Genomic DNA, 18,372 nt, shown 5'->3' with positions numbered 1-18,372 from the left:
TTTAATAAACACAATAAGAAAAAAGTGTATGAAGTAACCGCAGTTGAGTTTTCACAGTCTCTGTCTCTTTGTTGTACAGCTGTAATGTTAAAACTGAAGCACATTTATCTGTTACTGGCATTTGGTTTTGGGGTTTCCAATAAAATGTTTTGTGTTACTCATGTTTCAACCAATGCATCATATTTTACATACCAGCTAGGTGCGAGCCACTAACCTGGCGATGCCTCTTTAAATAGTCGGGGATGGTTTCCTCTGAGGAATGTGTGCTCTGGATAATGAAAGTGGTTTGCATTTTTGTCTCACTGCTGTCCGGTCTAAAACTGGGGTACCCCTGATGGATCCTCTCCTAAAATGCTGTCAAAGGTCAGTCCCTGAACCACAGGAGCCACATCCTCACAGTGAAAACAACACTTTACACTCCTACTGCTCCCAAAACTACAGTCATTTATTCTGAATTCTCCTTCATGTAGAAATACTTTGTACACATTTACATTTTTCATTCAAGACAAACCGGTGTGATTTTTTTGTCCAAACAAACTATAAACACTCGATAGCATGTATCAAAGCTGACTAATTTACACTTACTAGATATGTTTCAGCTAAGACAGTTCGAGGGAGAAGTTCAGGTTTTCAATATTTAGAAGTGGAAAATGATGCCATAAATACATAAACAACAAGCTTATCCTCATGAAAAGCTACAAAAATGTTAAAAAAAAAAAAAGGAAATGTGGAGACAAATCAGTCCTGTTAAATATTCAGCCACTGCACATTCAGGACTGTGCAGAGAATCTACTGTCCTGTTTCTCTCTAACAATAGAGATTCAGGTCATCGTGCAGTGGAAACATCCAGCACAGTGGCTCGAGCCCGTCCAGAAAGATCTCTGCGCTTTAGCTTTGCCACCTCGCCCCCGATACCAGCAGGGCTGAGGGACCCACTGGCTGCACGGAGGTGGGAGGGGGGCATTCTATTCATACAGCCGTGGCCTAAATTAGGCCTTCATAACCTCTTCTAAAAATAACAAAGAGAGCAAGACGGCAAGAGAAACTGAGAGATAAGGTCTGTGCTCACATCAGCCGTGTGCAAAGTGAAGAAGGTCTCTGTGTGTCTGTGTGTGTTCCCTGCAGTGAGGGCTGATGAAGGATTAGTACATTGCATCCTCGTACATGTCCGTCCGCAGGCAGAAGAGGATCCCTCCGCCCAGCATGAAGATGGTGGCTCCCCAGCCGAGCCCGTAGCCCCAGTTGAACTCATGATAGGTCTGCAGAACGGTTCCGTCGATGAACTTGATCGGGTAGAGGACCAGAGCGCAGGCCTGCAGAACCACTGGAACCAGAGAGTCACACATGAGAAACATGATTTTAGATGTTGATTATTCTGTGCATTATTTCCTCGATTAATTAATAAGTTGTTTGGTCTGTAAAATGCCTGAAAATGGTAAAAAAAAAAAAATATTGGTCGGTGTTTCCCAAAACCCAAAATGACTTGTTGTCATTAATGTCTCATTAATACCACAACCCAAAGATGTTTATTTTACTGTCATAAAGGACTAAAGAAACCAGAAACCTTTGAATGTGATGAAGCTGGAGTAAGCGGACTAAAAGCAATAATAAATAATTAAACTTTGTTAGCGTTTAACATAAAAGATGACAGGTAATCAGTTCATCAACTAATAACTGCAGCAGAACATATAAGCAGAGCTCAGAACTTTACCTGTTATTGTTTTAATTATTACTTGAAAGACTTCAATCTAGTAGAGAATTTGTAGCTTGAATTGAAAATGACTGTTCACTCATGAGCTGTAACCTGAAAGAGCTTTTGCAAGGGTAAAAGGTGTAAAACTACACTGTCCAGATGTGCAAAGCTGACTTGAAGGGGGTGCATATGTGTGTAATCACTTTTTTTATGCTTTATATTTTCAATAAATTTACATGACCTTGTAGAAATCTTCTTTCACTTGGTAATTTTGGTAAATTCTTCAGCCGAGAAAATTGACCACGGCCAAATGTTGAAAAGCAATAAAAAGGGAAAACTTCCAATGGGGGTGAATACTTTTATAAGCACTGCATATTCAGACTATTTTCACAGCTTCAACTTTCCATCAGAGCTTTCCGACAGGGAACTGAAGCAGTTACATTGCTCCCTTTAAAGCCACCAGACTCTCTTGACAAAAGCAGCAGTAGTTGTATCGTGCAGAAAACAACCTCTGCTATTATGTTATTGTGTGCCTTTAGAGTTTTAACACGTTCTCTCTCAGATACAAACCAACACATTTATCACAATGTTTCAGACAAACCTGCCATCTACTGGAGGGAAAAATCCTGACTATGGATAAGTACTGCATATAATCTCACTTCAAAGAAGCTCAACCATCCCTTTAATCCTTCTTTTTATGCATTCTTTACTTCTCATTTCACAGCATTACAAGAAATACTTGTGCTTTCAGCTCCTGCAAGCTATTTAAAGTTGGTGAAAACGCGTCAGTATTGGCGTTGTTATTCTGAAAGCACAGATCTTATGACTGCTGCTGCTGCAAAGTGCAAACTTGTCCAAAGCTGGTTTTGAAAAGAGACTGAAGGATACTAATGGAGGTGGAAGGTGGTTTGTTTGTGTCTGCAAAAAGAGCCCACGGCCACTGAAGGTAACCAGAGAATGGTTATATAAAGTGATTATCTTCCTCGTGTCAGTGTTTCAGCTCCTTCAGACGGCTTCATCATAATATGTCACTATATATTCACCATCGCATGAATGACTGAATGCTTTCAGGAGCCTGTAGGTGAAAACAAATATGTGTCAAAACGGGTTAGGAAATTTGATCCCATTAAGCCTTATCTTATTTACTTCTAGTGTGAGTAGCACAGTGTTTACTACTTTACTGACTGGATGGAAACAAAAAAACTCAAAATGGTTACAAAACAAAACTGTGCATTGAACAATAGTAAGATAAAATTATCCTTTTTTTAAAAATCATTTTTCAAGACCAAAATTGCTTTAAGAAGATAAAAAATATGTTGAAGCATTAATGCATTTCTTTTTCTTTTCTAGTCTGATATCTCTGAAAAAAGAGACAAAAATGCTTTTCAAAACCATATTTTTATGACACACCTCCCTGTGGGTTTCTTGCTCAGTGGAAACTGAGTGCTTTCTGAAGTGTCCCGTTTTTGTTCCCTTACAGTCACAGGCTTCAGCAGCATATTTTAGGACCCCACAGTAAAGCCCCTGTAGCTCTTACAGTTTGTGAAATGCGAGACGGTTTCAAATAATCGTCATTATTCTTTCAATCTCAACATCGCACAATGGAAACAACCCTGAATGGGTACGTTGCTGTGAATCATTTTTCCTTTGCGTCACTCAGGACCAAGAGCCCCTTGTGCGTACCATCAAAGGCGTGCTGCAGTCGACCCTCATGCCAACAAATTCAGTTCCTTCTCGTGCCTGCTAGGTGACTCCTGAGGAAAAGGACTTTGTGTAACTATGGCTCCACCTTTCCTTCCTACAGGACGGAAGAGTGAGTGTGCGGGACAAATGACGGTAGCCTGAGACAGCGGTGGTGTTGATGGAGCCCAGACCGAGCTCGCAGCCTGCTGAGGTCATATTTCTGGACAGAAAATAAATACCACACAGTCGCAGTCCTGCCAAAGGCCATTTAACAGTGCAAGCGTTCTGCTGCTGCTCTGCTGAGGACTGTGCGCCTGTGTGGAGACCTTATTCTTGCAAGGCTCTTAAAGCAATTACACACAGGAAAGGATAACACAGCCTTCCCACGATTTTCAGCAAATGGCTAACAGTCAAAGCCACCGAGTCGACTACACTGGTCCTCTGTGACTGGTGTTTGCGGAGACAGAAAAAGACAAGCGTTCCTTTACAAGTCGCCTTCAGTCTCCCTCAACGGTAAATTGTTATTTTATGCAGATTTATACAGAGAACAGAATGCTTGTGTGCATTTTTAAACAAACTTAATGATGTCTTTCCACATCCCAGGCATCTGAAACAATGGACACATCTCAGGGGATCAGGGGCTGAGGAGGATATTGTCTTTGTGTTATGTTAAAAAATACTTCACATTGTTTTCTCGCTAAGAGTTTCTGTGAATGCCACTTTAAAGAGCCCATATTATGCACATTTGTAAGTTTATACAATTATTTTTGGGGGTCTACTCAAACATGTTTGCTTACTTTAATGTTAGAAAAACACTTCATTTTTTGATACTGTACACCGCTGCAGCAGCTCTGTCTGAAACACTCCATTGTAGCTCCTGTCTCTTTAAGGATTCCTCCCAAAAGCCCAGTCTGCTCCGATTGGTCGGCCAAGCTCATAATAACAACACAACATTGGTTTTATATACCATAACCCCAGATCTATAAATATATGGATGTTGCCCAGGCGTGAACTAACCGTGACGTCACCCGTTGGTTTCAACACCGAGAAAATGAAGCTCGGATTTTGCTACTTCCTGGTCGCCGTTTTGGATTTTTTGGAGCCAGTGACGTAAAAAGCGTCATCAAACAGACTGGACTGGAGAGCAACTAGGAGCAGGATTGGCTGAAGACTCTCTTATCCCGCCCACATTTTACCGCAGAGGCTTCTGTTGCTGTCTATCAAGTATAGCCACGCCCCCTGGCTCCGCCAACTTTAACGATTTATTTAAAATTCAGTACTGATTTATTTTAAGATCGGCCACCTGATCTCTCATTTAGACCATGAAAACTAACAGGAAAAAAATCCTGAGCTGTAGAACATCAGTCTATCAAATTTAATTTTTTCCAAAAATGAATTGGGGTCTATGGAGAAAAAGCTTTTCGGAGCCAACCCTAGCGGACGGCGTGATATTGCAAGTTTTTGACACTTCCGGGTGGGCTTCAAATTTGGAGTCAGATGCTACGTCCATCTTTATATACAGTCTATGCTGTAGCCCTAGCCTAGCAGAAGTCTTACTAGCTAGTCCTAATAGCATGTGCTACAAAAGTGCAAATGTGTTACATAGTGACATAGATAAGTAACATAAAAAAAGCCTCGACTTCTAATGAGGCATTTCCTGTATGTGTTTTCTGTGAGAAGGAAACTCCCTTTGGTGCTGACTTAGAAATTTCTAAGTTGGCAGACCTGTTACATGCACATTAAAGCTATAACATACTAAAAGAAATATGGGCTCTTTAATATGAAGTTACACATGCAAACTTTTGGAATACTTAAGGAGGAAACAGCTAGACTCTCTTTATCTAAAGGTAACAAAATCTACCTGTCAGCTCATCTTCAACCCACAAATTAAACATCTTCTTTATGTACTGGTTTTATGGAGCAGGCTGGCTGTTTCCACTGTTTCAAGTCTTAAGTGTGAGTTTCTAAAAACTGCAGACTGTTTCTTTAAGTTTAATCTAGAGGCACAGAGTAAAACTGCAGAAGAGGTTAATTTGTAATGCTCAACAGGACGTCTGCTTCTTATATAATCCAGTTTTATTTTGGAAACTGGCAAACCTGGAATTGGGCACAAGTTAAGTAGTTGTAAGTGGTTAGTGTTTCATCAGTGTAAAAGAAAGCACACGCTGTGAGTCAGTTCTGACATTGCCTGTACAGTGTATGGAACAATGTGTCTTGGCCCTTCATTTTAATGATATGTTTTATACATAGATCCTCCCTCATCTCTGTCAAAATCTGGTTTCACCCCGAGGACCTTCTCACAAAGCATGCAGCAGCAGCAGTCCAACTATGAGGCAGTGCTAGGCGAGGAGTCTGTGGTGGCTTTTTTTTTTTTCCTCTCAGTGACTTCACTTTGTTGGTAAGTCTGCAAATTCTGCGGCTGTTTTTTCTTGGCTCATGAGGCGGCAGCGCTCCAGATTCCACACCACAGAAAAAAATGAGCTCAACCAGCAAGCCTCGTTCGGCTGCGTCTTTTCCTTCTGCGTCTTTCTATTCAATGTGAGCAGTGGAACGAGAAAAACATGCCTATATGGAAACCATTGTGGTGAGTTCTTCCGAACCATCTTTGTGTATCCAAATGTGCGCAACCACGACGTGCTGGAACACTGGATAAGAATTCAAACAGGGTGGAGAGGAGTTTTGAGGTGTTTGTCTTAACGGTGACGTACCTGCAGTGAAGAGGAACCCCGCCACAGTGCGGTAGTCTTGTCTCTGGGTGCCCCTACACAGGGAGATGAGGGCCACCAGAAAGGCCACCAGAGTTGCGACCGCTCCGGCCCCCAGCAGCACCAGGGTGGCAATCTGCCAGTCTGCAGGACAGGACACACCGCAGGTTAGAGAGGAGCATCGGGCGCAACAACAAAAGCTCGATTCACAGGACAGCAGCGCTGAATTGAACCGCTGTGTTGACAAACACAAAACAACAGCTAATCCCACACAGAGGAGTGAATGGAGCAGAACGGACTGAGGCCTGCACCAGAGATAAACTCCACCGGGAATAAAAATAACAAGAATCTGAAACTCAGAAGACACAGAATCAATATGAAAAACATCCCTGAGTTACATGTTGCTGTAGAAATCTCTACATAGTGGATACTTTTAAACATCTTATTCTATTTTTTCAATCATTTTTTTTCATTTTCAACTGTATTTAGTTGCATATCGTCAATGTTTTATTGTACTTCTATGATATTTTTACATGTGAACATCCATAAACATGAGCTGACGTGTTTGTTAATATTTCCTTGGAGGTTTTGGTTCATGGAGTTTCTACTTGCCAGACTTTTCCATCTTGTTTCCTCCACTGTGGCTTCTTAGCACCACATTTATTCTATTTATTCCAAGTTGCTGGAAAAGTAAAACTCATCATTCTTCCGAGGAAAGATCTCCACAACATCAGCTTGTTATAACAGCACTGTCGTTTAATTCTCCATTTATACAGACTCTGAAACCAGAAATGTATTCAGCAAAAAATGTTTTATTCTTCCATCCGTGCTCGCATTGTGCTTTTTCTCTCTTTGATGTCCCACTTGTCAGCGTCAGTAGAAAGCTGAGCCTCAAAAGGCTCGACTCAAACGCAGAATTTGCATTTTGGTGAAGTTAACAAGCTCAGCTTACAATCGGATGTCTCACTCTCTCTGAGCTTCTGCTTCATTTGTCTCCAGGATGGCAAAAGGAAACACTTCACCACTGACATCTGAACTCAATTTGATTCAACCTTCAGGAAATCTTTTCTTCTCCCATCTTTAGCCCATTATACGGTTATAATTTTGGTTTGGACGCACACACGAAAAACAGTTCTCGCATTGCAAGTGTATTTTTCTAAGCAGAGAGTCACGATACTGTTTTTATTATTCCAGTCACCTGCAATTTATCCCCGCATTGAACTTCGTCCAAGTGATGTCACTCCAAAGACATCCAAGAATCTCAGGAACAAGCGTGACAATATGTGTACGATCAGTCTGCGGTGCCTTTTGGACGAATTGCACCTTTAACCTCAACACACCCCTCCACTGTTGTTTTAATGAGCCCTGCAGACACTCAGAGCAACAAACCCGCCTCCTATTCACCCCACACATTCCACCATATCAGAGCGGTCAGTCACACCGGGCTGCCTCTGACTCTCTGCCAGTTTGTGTCCGTGATGTTAATAAACTCGCACCAAAAGTCCTAAAATATGCTTTAGGGAAGCAGCGCTAAATGCACTTTAAATTTATACCCCATTTTATAAGGTTTAGTCTTTTTTATTACTACTTTAATAATCAGCAACTGTATGTTTAATAGTAAGTTCCAGTCAGTAAAAAAAACAACATTGGAGAAAATGCCCCTCTCAAAATAAGAAAAAAAACGTATTTCAAGGAACTTTTACCTTGAAATAAATGAAAAAATCTGCCAGTAGAACAAGTGAAAAATGGCTTGGTAAGACTTCTTGAAATAAGATATGATATTTAGAATATTGAGATCTTAAAATTAGCAGGGAAATTTTATTTTATGCTATATTTTTTTTTACCAGGATTGTCAACTTAGGTGTCTTAAAATAACATGCTCATATAGACATGCTTAAAAAAAAAGAAGCAGTTTTTCACTCAAAAATAGATTTTCCCTTTCATGTAGCCTCCTAATTTGACATGTACTAACCCTCCTGCTGTCTTAATTTACGGGCACCAAAATATATTGTTTTTTTGTCTGAAAAAATGTTAAAAAATTCTGCCAAAAAAAAAAAAAAATCCCCAAATTTCTGAAAATTTGCGAAACCTTCAGGGAGAAAATTCCAATAGTTCCTTAAAAGTTTCCCTTAAAAGTTTTATTTTAAAAAAATCCCCCAAATTTGGCAAGAAAATTCTTGCAAATATTTTCAAAAAAATGAGTAAAAATCTTCCAAAAAACCTATAAAATATCTAAAGTGATTACATATATATATCAGTGAAACTTCCAATGTTTTCTTTAAGAACATTCACCAAAAAAAAAATCACTTTTGTGAATTTTCTTAGGAAATATTTTTAACATTTCTATTTTTCCCACTAAAAAAATGTTCAAAGATTTCCCAAAAATGTTGAAAATGTGGACATCAGAAGTTTCACTGTAAAAATCTATTTTTTTCTCCACATTTTCAAACTTTAAAACGAGTCAGTTTTGACCGACAGCACAACATGAGAGTTAATAGTAAGCTGGACTCAGTAAAAAAAAACAACAACCTACTGTACCAGAAGCTAAAAGCTCCCAAATCTGGTACATATAATGCGGATTTGCCTCCCTTGTGGGTAAAAGAAGGGGGTCGGAGGCTTTAACTCTGCTGCCATAGCTTCTCTGCTTGACAAAAGGCAACCTGGTGAGGTCGATAATGGTGAAGATGCTGAAGGTGTGTCTTCACTGAAAGCCTTCTGCCTGCAGGAGCGGGTTAACTCTTTGTGTGCCAAACTGTGTGTCAACAACATGTGATCATTTCGTCTGCTACATCCCAAACACAGACAGGGACTTTGAATCAACCAAAAAATAATGTAAAAGCATCAGGTATTAAACCCTTGTGTTGTCCTGCTTTTAAAGTTTGAAAATGTGGAAAAAAATATTTTCATAGTGAAATTTCTAATATTCCCATTTTCAACATTTTTGGGAAATCTTTGAACATTTTTTTGAAAATTTGTAAAAAAAAAGAAATGTTAAAAATGTTTCTTAAGAACATTCACATAAAAATCAACCAAAGTTTTACTGATACATATGTAATCACTTTGGATATTTTTTTATTTTTTTTGGAAGACTTTTACTTATTTTTTGAAAAATATTTACAAGAATTTTCTTCCCAAATTTGGGGGAGTTTTTTTAAAAAAAAATTAAGGGAAACTTTTAAGGAATTTTTGGAATTGTCTTCCTGAAGGTTTTGCAAATTTTCAGAAATTTAGGGAACTTTTTTGCAGATTTTTTGGATTTTTTTGCAGTAAAGGAAACAATATTTTTTGATGCTTGTAAATGAAGAAAACAGGAGGGTTAAAGATTTAGATTCCCCAGCTGATTTATCGGTTTAAATTAGAGCTCAGTCGTCTCATAAATCAGTGAAATCCTGCTTCATGAGTCAAGCATCACAATTTGTTTGTCACAGTGACGCCACGTCACTTCTCTGGTATGCACAGAGGAAATTTATCAGCAGCATGAGGACGCCTGAATGCCTCAGCTGCTGACCGACAAGCCAAATAAAACAAACTCGGTCTCTGGAGGATGGTTTGGACACTTCAACATCCTCTTGGTTGAGTGTAAATCAAACGTATGCATCAACACTTTGAATATTGTTAGTGTTTTGTTTTGTTTCTGATGTTTTTCATCCATGAGAACATCATCAATCACTGTAACATCACATGTAAATAAACATGTTTAGTAGAGATTCCTGCTTGCCAGTATTTTCCAACCATGGCGGCTTTTTAACGCCACAATTATTTATTCCAATAAACTGTAGTAGCACCTGCTGGGAAACTAAAACTCATCATCTCATGTGGAAACACCTCCACAACATCAGCTTGTAAAAACAGCACATCCTAAAGCTATTTCTGAACTGAACTAAACTCATAAATACAGAAATAATGTATTTAAAGGGGAAAAAACACATATTAATCAGCCATTTGCCAACTGGTCAATAACAGTAACAATGAAGCTCTGTATTAGTGGCTGCAGCACCAAGCCAACTAAAACTAACTGTCTGGGGGATGATGATGATGGTTTGTACAGTTCAACATCCTCTTTGTTTATTTTAAACATGTGCAGCATAACAGACCCTGAAAACCAGCTACTGATCATTCCCTCATGTACAAACCTCCACAACCCAACCACAACCATCCCATATCGCATAAAAGTACTTTAGAAATACCTTCAGACTGCAACTTTCTTCACCTTCTGTGAGACAAAAGCTCGCAATCTGTCCAGTAGCTTTTCCTCACCGCGGCAACAACAACAACATCCCAGTTCCAAGGACGCACAGTCACAACAACAGCAAACAAACCAGAAGGTGCAAAAACAAACCAGAAGGTGCAAAAACAAACAAGGCGCCGCTTCCTACCAGATGCGAGGGTGGAGTAGCAGCTCCACGGAGCCTCCTCGTCGGGATGCCGGGCCTCGGACTGGGAGCATGACTCCCACAGGGACTGGGAGAAGTGGTCTGCGGTGACCCAGGCCGGGCTGAGCAGAGCCACCACGTCCAGACACAGAGCCAGGAAGACGCAGAGCAGCGCGATCAGCTTGAAGGGTCGGAACACATAAACCTCGTTCACAGACATCTTTCAGCCGGATACACGAGCTGCAAGTCCGTCTGCTGCCTCCTCTAAACCCGTTACTGCTACTACTCACCGTGTTTCTGTCCAGCTGGGACAGTTTAACTGGAGACTTCCCCTCCAGACGGGCCTTTCAAAATAAATGCTCTTGTGCTGAGCCACGTGGAGAGGAATACAAATATTCTATGCTGTTCTGTTCTATATGTATATTATACCATTACATGAGGTTAATATTTTGACTTCAAATAAATATTTTATATTTTATAAATATAAAATCATCTGGCGGACCAGATATTATTCCTGACGGGCCAGTTTTGGCCTGCAGGCCGCCAGTTACCGACCACGAAACAGTGGCATTAACCTTGGAATCTCTGCTGGCATCTCCAGAGGCCACTGGAAATGCCGCTGCGGCAGTGGCATCTCGCCCAAACAGTGGCATTAACTGTGGCATCCGCGTCGGTGCCACAAAAAGAGCCACTGCTAGTGGCACAAACAGTGGCATTAACCGTGACATCCGGCGGTGCCACAAAAAGTGTCACTGCTAGCTGCCAGTGCCACAAATCGATCTTGCCCTGGCTGTTTCTCCGGGTACTCCGGCTTCCTCCCACAGTCCAAAAATATGCTGAGGTTAATTGATAAGTCTAAATTGCCCATAGGTGTGAATGTGAGAGTGATTGTGTGTCTGTATATGTAGCCCTGCGACAGACTGGCGACCTGTCCAGGGTGTCCCCTGCCTTCGCCAGAGTCAGCTGGGATAGATTATTGTATTTCTATTGATTGATTCCAGTCTATTCTATATGCATGAACTGCAGCTGTGTCTTTTCTTCATGGGAAAACAAAAAGCTCTGTTAAAACAGACACATTAAATGAAACAAAAAAAAATGCTCTTCAATTAACTGAGATTTTCAGCAGAGTACCTTGTCTTGATACACAAGCGTCCTGAACGTCCCATGCTAATTTCGGTGCTTTTATTCTGAAAGACAAATCAGGGAACTCGACCTGTTTAAGTTCTTGGAAGAGAGCAGCATGTTTTCACAGCGAGTCCGTCAAAGAAAGTCTTTACAAGAGGCAGAGATTGAGCAGTTTTCCGCCTACACACATGTGGTCAGAGTATTTAAATACAGAAAGACATTTTATACACTATAATGTTCATATTATACAGCAAGAGAGGAGGAGCAACACAATTAAAAGGGACCTAAACACAATGAGAATACAAAGGAGCACAGAGTATAAGGATAAGGACCTCATCAATTATAGAATGCAATATATATATTCTTATTTTCTTGTGTTAAACTCAGAATAACTCACATTTTCCACTTTAAAAGAAAGCTTTTGAGATACTGACACCACACGTGCTTCCTGAAAGTGGCAGAATGTTGCTGATACACTAAAATAAATAAATAAATAAATAATCTGTGGCATGACAAAACACACACAAAGCTGTAAGAAGCCAAATTAGGATGTAAAGATTTCCACCTTCACATTCTGGCAGCAGTACAGTGCAGGATTGAAAGGCCAGTCCAGATTTTTATGTCTTTTTTCACCCCAAGGGGAATTAATTGCTCTCTTGAAGCTGTACTCATGTCTTTATAGACTCTGTGAATGGAATCTAACCACATTGTGAACCGCCCCTTTGGTGACACTGTCCAAAACCAGATGAAACAGATGTTGTAATGTTGCACTGGTCCAGCAGATGGCAGACATGTGATATTTTAACTCTCCCAAAACACTATCCCTTCCACTTATCACTAACACACCACTATGATTTGAGTGCCTTTTGTAAAAAATGACACTTTATGAGCAGTATCACTACCAACAGCAGCGTTTTTATGGACAATAATCCGCTGCTAGTTGAAAATCAGTGTGACATTTTAACAGTAGAACTGTCTGTTTGCTTGCTGGGCTTTTCTGTTAATCCTGTTTTGGCGTCTTCGCACAGCCGGTGTGTAGGCCGAGCTCATTGATATTTTTACCTCTCTTGGGAGATAACACTTTGATGATCCACGTCTAAGCATATGCTTGGCTTAATATCACGCATGAACAGCTGCAGATTAAAAAAGCACACCTAATAAATCCCTGCAATTGAATGGCAAGTATAAAATTGGACCAGATTTGATAACAGTGTGGTCCTTTATGTGGTTCCTCTTCACTATGTATGTTTTGTGAAATATCTGGTGAACTTCATATCTTCAGCTTTATGTAATTCAGGAAGTTCTCCAGTGGAAGACTAAATTCCGACAGAGTTTAACAGGCAGCTATAAGTCTTCTCTGATTATTGATCTTATTGATGAAAAGCTCAGCATTTTGTCAAATGAAACTGGAGATGATAAGAAGATCTAGACTGACTTAACCCTCATGTTGTCCTGCAGGTCAGAATTGACCCAGTTTAAAGTTTGAAAATGTGGAGAAAAACAATTTCACAGTGAAACTTCTGATCTTCAACATTTTTGGGAAATCTTTCAACATTTTTTGGTGGAAAAAAAGAAATGTTAAAAATGTTTCTTAAGAACATTCACATAAAAATCAACCAAAATCCAGTGAATTTCACTGGATTTGGTGGATTTTTGTGAATGTTTTTAAAGAAAATATTAGAAATTTTCCTGATATATATGTAATCACTTTAGATATTTTTAGGATTTTTTTGGAAGATTTTTATTCATTTTTTGAAAATATTTACAAGAATTTTCTTGCCAAATTTGGGGATTTTTTTTACAATAAAATTTTTAAGATAAACTTTAAAGGATTTACTGGAATTTTCTTCCTGAAGGTTTTGCAAATTTTCAGAAATTTGGGGAATTTTTTGCAGAATTTTTGGATTTTTTTCAGACAAGGAATCATTTTTTTTGGTGCCCATAAATGTGGACAACAGGAGGGTTAGTGTTATCAATTCTGCTTAACCTTTATGTCTTCGGTAATACTTCTAAAGTGCCTCTAGTGATGTTTTGTTGCACAATCTATGTCAGGGATCTAAATGTTTTAACGGAAAAATGATGAGATGATGAGCTAACACAGTGCATTTATTAGCAATCTGGATGCTGCTCATTAAACAACTGTTTGATTCCACCAAAAATGACAAAAAGCATTTTCTCCATCGAGAAGAGACAATACAACTAAATCATTTGTAGCAGTTTTTTTAAGATTACATTCAGATTTATTAACACAAGTGCAGACAAACCATCTCCTCCTCTAAGACATACAGTCAGCGTCCGACCTTCTTCACACGTTTTTGATTGAGTGATTTACTGACCAACTGTCATACATCTGTTTCACAATAATAACATGACAACAAAAGAGAAAATCAGTTACTGAAATAGAATTTGTTCAGATAGGTCTGCTTGTTTCTTTTCTTTATATTTCTAGCAATTATTCCTGTATCCGATGAGATTTTCAACTCAAATTTCTTTTGACCCTCCTCATTTATGGACACCAAAAAATATTGTTTCCTTGTCTGGGAAAAAATCCAAAAACTCAGCAAAAAAAGAGAAAAATCTCCAAAATTTCTGAAAATTTGCAAAACCTTCAGGAAGAAAATTCCAATAATTCCATAAAAGTTTCTCTTAAAAGTTTTATTGAAAAAAATCCCCCAAATGTGGCAAGAAAATTCTTGTAAATATTTTCAAAAAATGAGTAAAATCTTCCAAAAAAAATCCTCAAAATATCCAAAGTGATTACAGATATATCAGTAATAATTGTGATATTTTCTTTAAGAACATTCACAAAAAAAAAAAATCAACCAAAATCAAGTGAATTTCACTGGATTTTGGTTCATTTTTTGTGAATGTTCTTAAGAAACATGTTTAACATTTCTTTTTTTCCACCAAAAAACGTTAAAAGAGTTCCCAAAAATGTTGAAAATGTGGACATAAGAGCTTTCACTGTGAAAATATATTTTTTCCCCACATTTTCAAACTTTTAAACGGGTGAATATCAACCTGCAGGACAACACGAGGGTTAATGAAGTTCACATTTCTGTATTTACTTTTTTCACAGTTTATCTACTTAAAATAATGCATAAATATAAAATAAACATGTCTTGCTGCTTCTGTGCACACTGGGAGTTTTCCTGGGAAAGTACCTTCTGACTGACTGCACATTTATGTTGTGTTGGAGCAATCAGACCACAATGAGAAACCACAGAACTGATTTATACGAAACCACAATGGATTGTTACTTTAAGCTATTCAGTACAAGTAAATACTTGGAGAACAGGATCTGGCTTTCGAAACCAAGCTGTCCTGTGCAAAATACAAGAAAAAACAGATTTGAATGCTTTGAATTACACCTCAGCTGCCTTCTTGCCCAGTTTGGCTCTAATTCCCCCCCTATCATTTGGTGCCTGGATTAGAGGTTTTCAGTGTATCTGACATAATGAGAGTTTCAGACTAATGCCACCCTTCTCAGTCCTGTGGTGCTGCCAAGCTGCCAGCAGGGCATCTGAGTAGGGGGGGATCTAGTATTAGGCGTATCCATGGATGGAGCGTTTGTCGTTTCCCTTAAAGGCCCCTCCTCCGCGACAGCACACTGCTCTGTCATCCTCCTCCAAAAGCCTCTCATTAGAAAATCTGCCGAGCAGACAAAGCTACTTGAGGCAGCAACAATAGTAACTCCCCACATGGTGATTTAAATGAGCATAGAGAGAATCCAGGTCATGTATTACCTTTTTTTTTTTAGATCCTCTCTCTCTAATTGTAACTTGTCCACTGAGCCTCCCACCTACAAAATCAACCCGTTTAGTTTTAAGCACATTTTAAACATTGAGGTAACATAGACAAGGCTGGCAAATACATGTTTTCTGTGATGATGATAACAAAGCAAGATATAAGGAGAAACGAGGAGGAAAAAAAGGAAAATGAGCCACATTGTGTCGACTATTTCAACTCCTTTAAGCATGATGTCATTCTCTATTGCTCATAAGGGTCTTCCTGGAGAGGCTGCAGCTGATTAGCCTCGGAATAAGCCTCTCAAGGTTTTCCTGAGGATGAACAAGCTTCCATGGTAACTGATGAGACCTTGTTTAACGATGCTGACATCACTTAAGAGGTCCGTCCTGCTCATCTTTATATTTCCTGTAACACCAGCATCACAGCATCAGGAGTCATGATGCAGTCAGACTTTCTGAGCAGAAGTCTGATTCAAAACGTTTTATATTTAAACCCTCCGGGATCAGGAAGGTGAACTCATGGATTAGTTTATTCTTTCATAGTGATTTGAAGTTTCACTCTGCAGATTATTTTTCTCAAATGTTTGAAGAAACCAATTACTGCATTTTTTTTTATTCATGCAAGAAATTACAGAGAAAAGACCAAAAAAAAACCCCAGCTCATATTCCTGGAAAAACAAGCCTTGAACCAATTTGGCACAGCCTCGATTAGAGCTACATGCTAACAACAGCATGCTAACATTGTGATGTTTAAAGTGTTGAGTGTTTTATGTTTTGTGTCTTAATTTAGCATCCTAACACAAATTTATAACAAGAAACACAAAGTACAGCTGAAGGTGACCTCAGTTACAATTTTGTTTAGGAGTTAGTGCTGCATAAACAGCTATAGATGGAAGTAAATACCTTTAATCATGTACTGCACTTTTACTTTACTTCAGTATTTTCAATTTTGGCTATTTCTTGCTGAGCTTCTTTCAGAGAAGTTTCCAAGGCTGAAGTACTGATGAGTGGTCCTGAAATAAACTACTGTGGAGGTGTCAGTGCTGACTGGTTAAACTCATGAAAGACAACAGGCGCCATTTTTATTGCCCTTACAATGTCCGTGTCAAGGATCAGTCTTCTAATCTTTAACATCACCATCGGCAATACAAAACTGGCCAACAAAACAAACCCTTCATTGTTCTACTTCCTGCATGCTCCTTGAACTAGACTTACATCCAGTAGCTTCTATTTGTTGTTGTTTTGGTGCTCTATGAGTTGACATCATGGTCATAACTGTCAGATTTTACACCACAATGGAAACCAAAGGGCTGAAAGGGATGATTATGGGACTGTTCATGTAGCTGAACGATGCCTAGAGATGCTAACACGTTGGTGCTTTAACTTGTACTTGTGGAATTTTGAATGGAGGTCTTAATATTGTAATATACTGATATTGCTACTTCTATTTGATAGAAAAGGTCTGGATAGTTTTTCTAAAATAACATTTTTTCACAAAGAAGAAGAAGAAGAGGCCTTGATCAGCCATGATTATAGCTGTTGATGTGTGTTTTTAAAACATGGGAAAATCAAAGACATCAACATTGCTATGGTGATTACAGAGATGTCAGAGGACCAAAAAATCAATGAGATTCATCCTCCTGAAAACATGGATGTCTTCAAAATGTCTAATCCTATACTTTATTATATATTTCTGTTTCTACCAAAGTGATAGACAGATGATTGATAGATCATATTAGCCATAATCACAGCTTTGTTAATCCATTTGAGGGTCTACTCATTCATTCATTCATTCATTCATTCATTCACTCATTCATTCATTCATTCACTGGCATAAACATTCCCTAAGCCCTCATGCAACAGACACACTGAATGATTCATCCTCTACTGACTGAGTATCTTATTTCGCTCATAATAAATGATGACAATCCTTTAACCTGAAAGCACTTCACTAATGAGACATGGCAGCACATTTATCATTGTTTTCTGGCCACCACAGCCATCAGAGCTGGACGATTCGCTGAAAGCCATCTTAACCTTCACCCTGCCAGCCTGCTGTCCTCACACTTGCATTTTTCCCCTTCAGTAAGTATTATTCTTTGTGTCCTCCGAGTCACATCCAGCGTTGGAGTGCATCTCAGAGCAGCTGGGTCTGAAGTGCCTTGCTCAAGGTCATGTTGACAGTCAGTGCTGAGGGAGGCGACAGCATGTCTCCTTCGCTTCCTGCATTCAGATTTAGCAGCTTACCAGGGGATTTAAGCTGATGGCTTTCCAATCTCAAGTCTATTCTCAATAAAAGTGCTGCTGCAGTGACTCTGCAAAATACAGGAAGTGGGTTAGAAGAAGGATGGTGGTAGATTAATTAGGTTTGCTGAGATGAGGGTTTTCTCACTGCACCATCATTACTGTTGCATCATTTCATGATTTCAACCACCAGCAGATCTAAAAAGAAAGCAATTAGGATCGTGAAGACGATCAAGCATTTGGTCGCTCGTACTCATCAGCCATCATCAGCAGGCTTGAAAATTTTACTTGACACCATCTCAGTAGTAACTTTGACATAGCCGGCACCACCAGATGGAGTCACATTTGTGGGTCAGTACAATGAACAAAGACCTCGGATTTGGTGGCACGCTGATTAACCTACAGCAGTTCTACTAAGTGGATGTCAAAGCCACAATATGGAGCTCATTTCTCTGAAGCTCACATAAATGATAAACTGACAGATTTATTTATGAGAGGCTCCAGCGTTTGCGTTCTATACGGAAAGCCCTGCTTGGCTTCGCAGTGACTGTGCAGTCCCACTGTGTTCCTGGATGCCCACCTGTCTCTCCACCACTCTGGGCCTGTCTGCCAGCTTGTGGACATCTGTTTACTTCCTCCTCCATCAGTCGTCATGGCTGCAGGCCCCCCGTCCACCATCGCCGCCGCACCCCTCCTCCTCCTCGCCGGCCGGCCCTCTCCGCCCTTCTCTCGTGTTTCCTCCAGACACCAGCTGTGAACCACTTATGCTTATCCTGCAGTCCACCTCATTCGGCCCTGTC

General features: G+C 39.6%; 1 protein-coding gene across 1 annotated transcript; it reads right to left on the bottom strand.

Moving 5' to 3' along the window:
* Nucleotides 1-424: 424 nt before the first annotated feature.
* On the bottom strand, nucleotides 425-10,776 carry LOC110967957 (transmembrane protein 47-like). Its single transcript, XM_022217720.2, has 3 exons — nucleotides 10,458-10,776; nucleotides 6,085-6,225; nucleotides 425-1,324 (listed from the first exon to the last, which is right to left on the bottom strand). Exons 1-3 carry the CDS (start codon nucleotides 10,672-10,674, stop codon nucleotides 1,143-1,145), a joined length of 540 nt encoding a protein of 179 aa, XP_022073412.1. The 5' UTR covers nucleotides 10,675-10,776; the 3' UTR covers nucleotides 425-1,142.
* Nucleotides 10,777-18,372: the final 7,596 nt, after the last annotated feature.

Source organism: Acanthochromis polyacanthus, chromosome 17, assembly GCF_021347895.1.
Source record: "Acanthochromis polyacanthus isolate Apoly-LR-REF ecotype Palm Island chromosome 17, KAUST_Apoly_ChrSc, whole genome shotgun sequence".
Classification (NCBI taxonomy): domain Eukaryota; kingdom Metazoa; phylum Chordata; class Actinopteri; family Pomacentridae; genus Acanthochromis; species Acanthochromis polyacanthus.
Note: the sequence above shows the minus strand (reverse complement) of the source record. Positions and strands in the feature narration are given on the sequence as shown.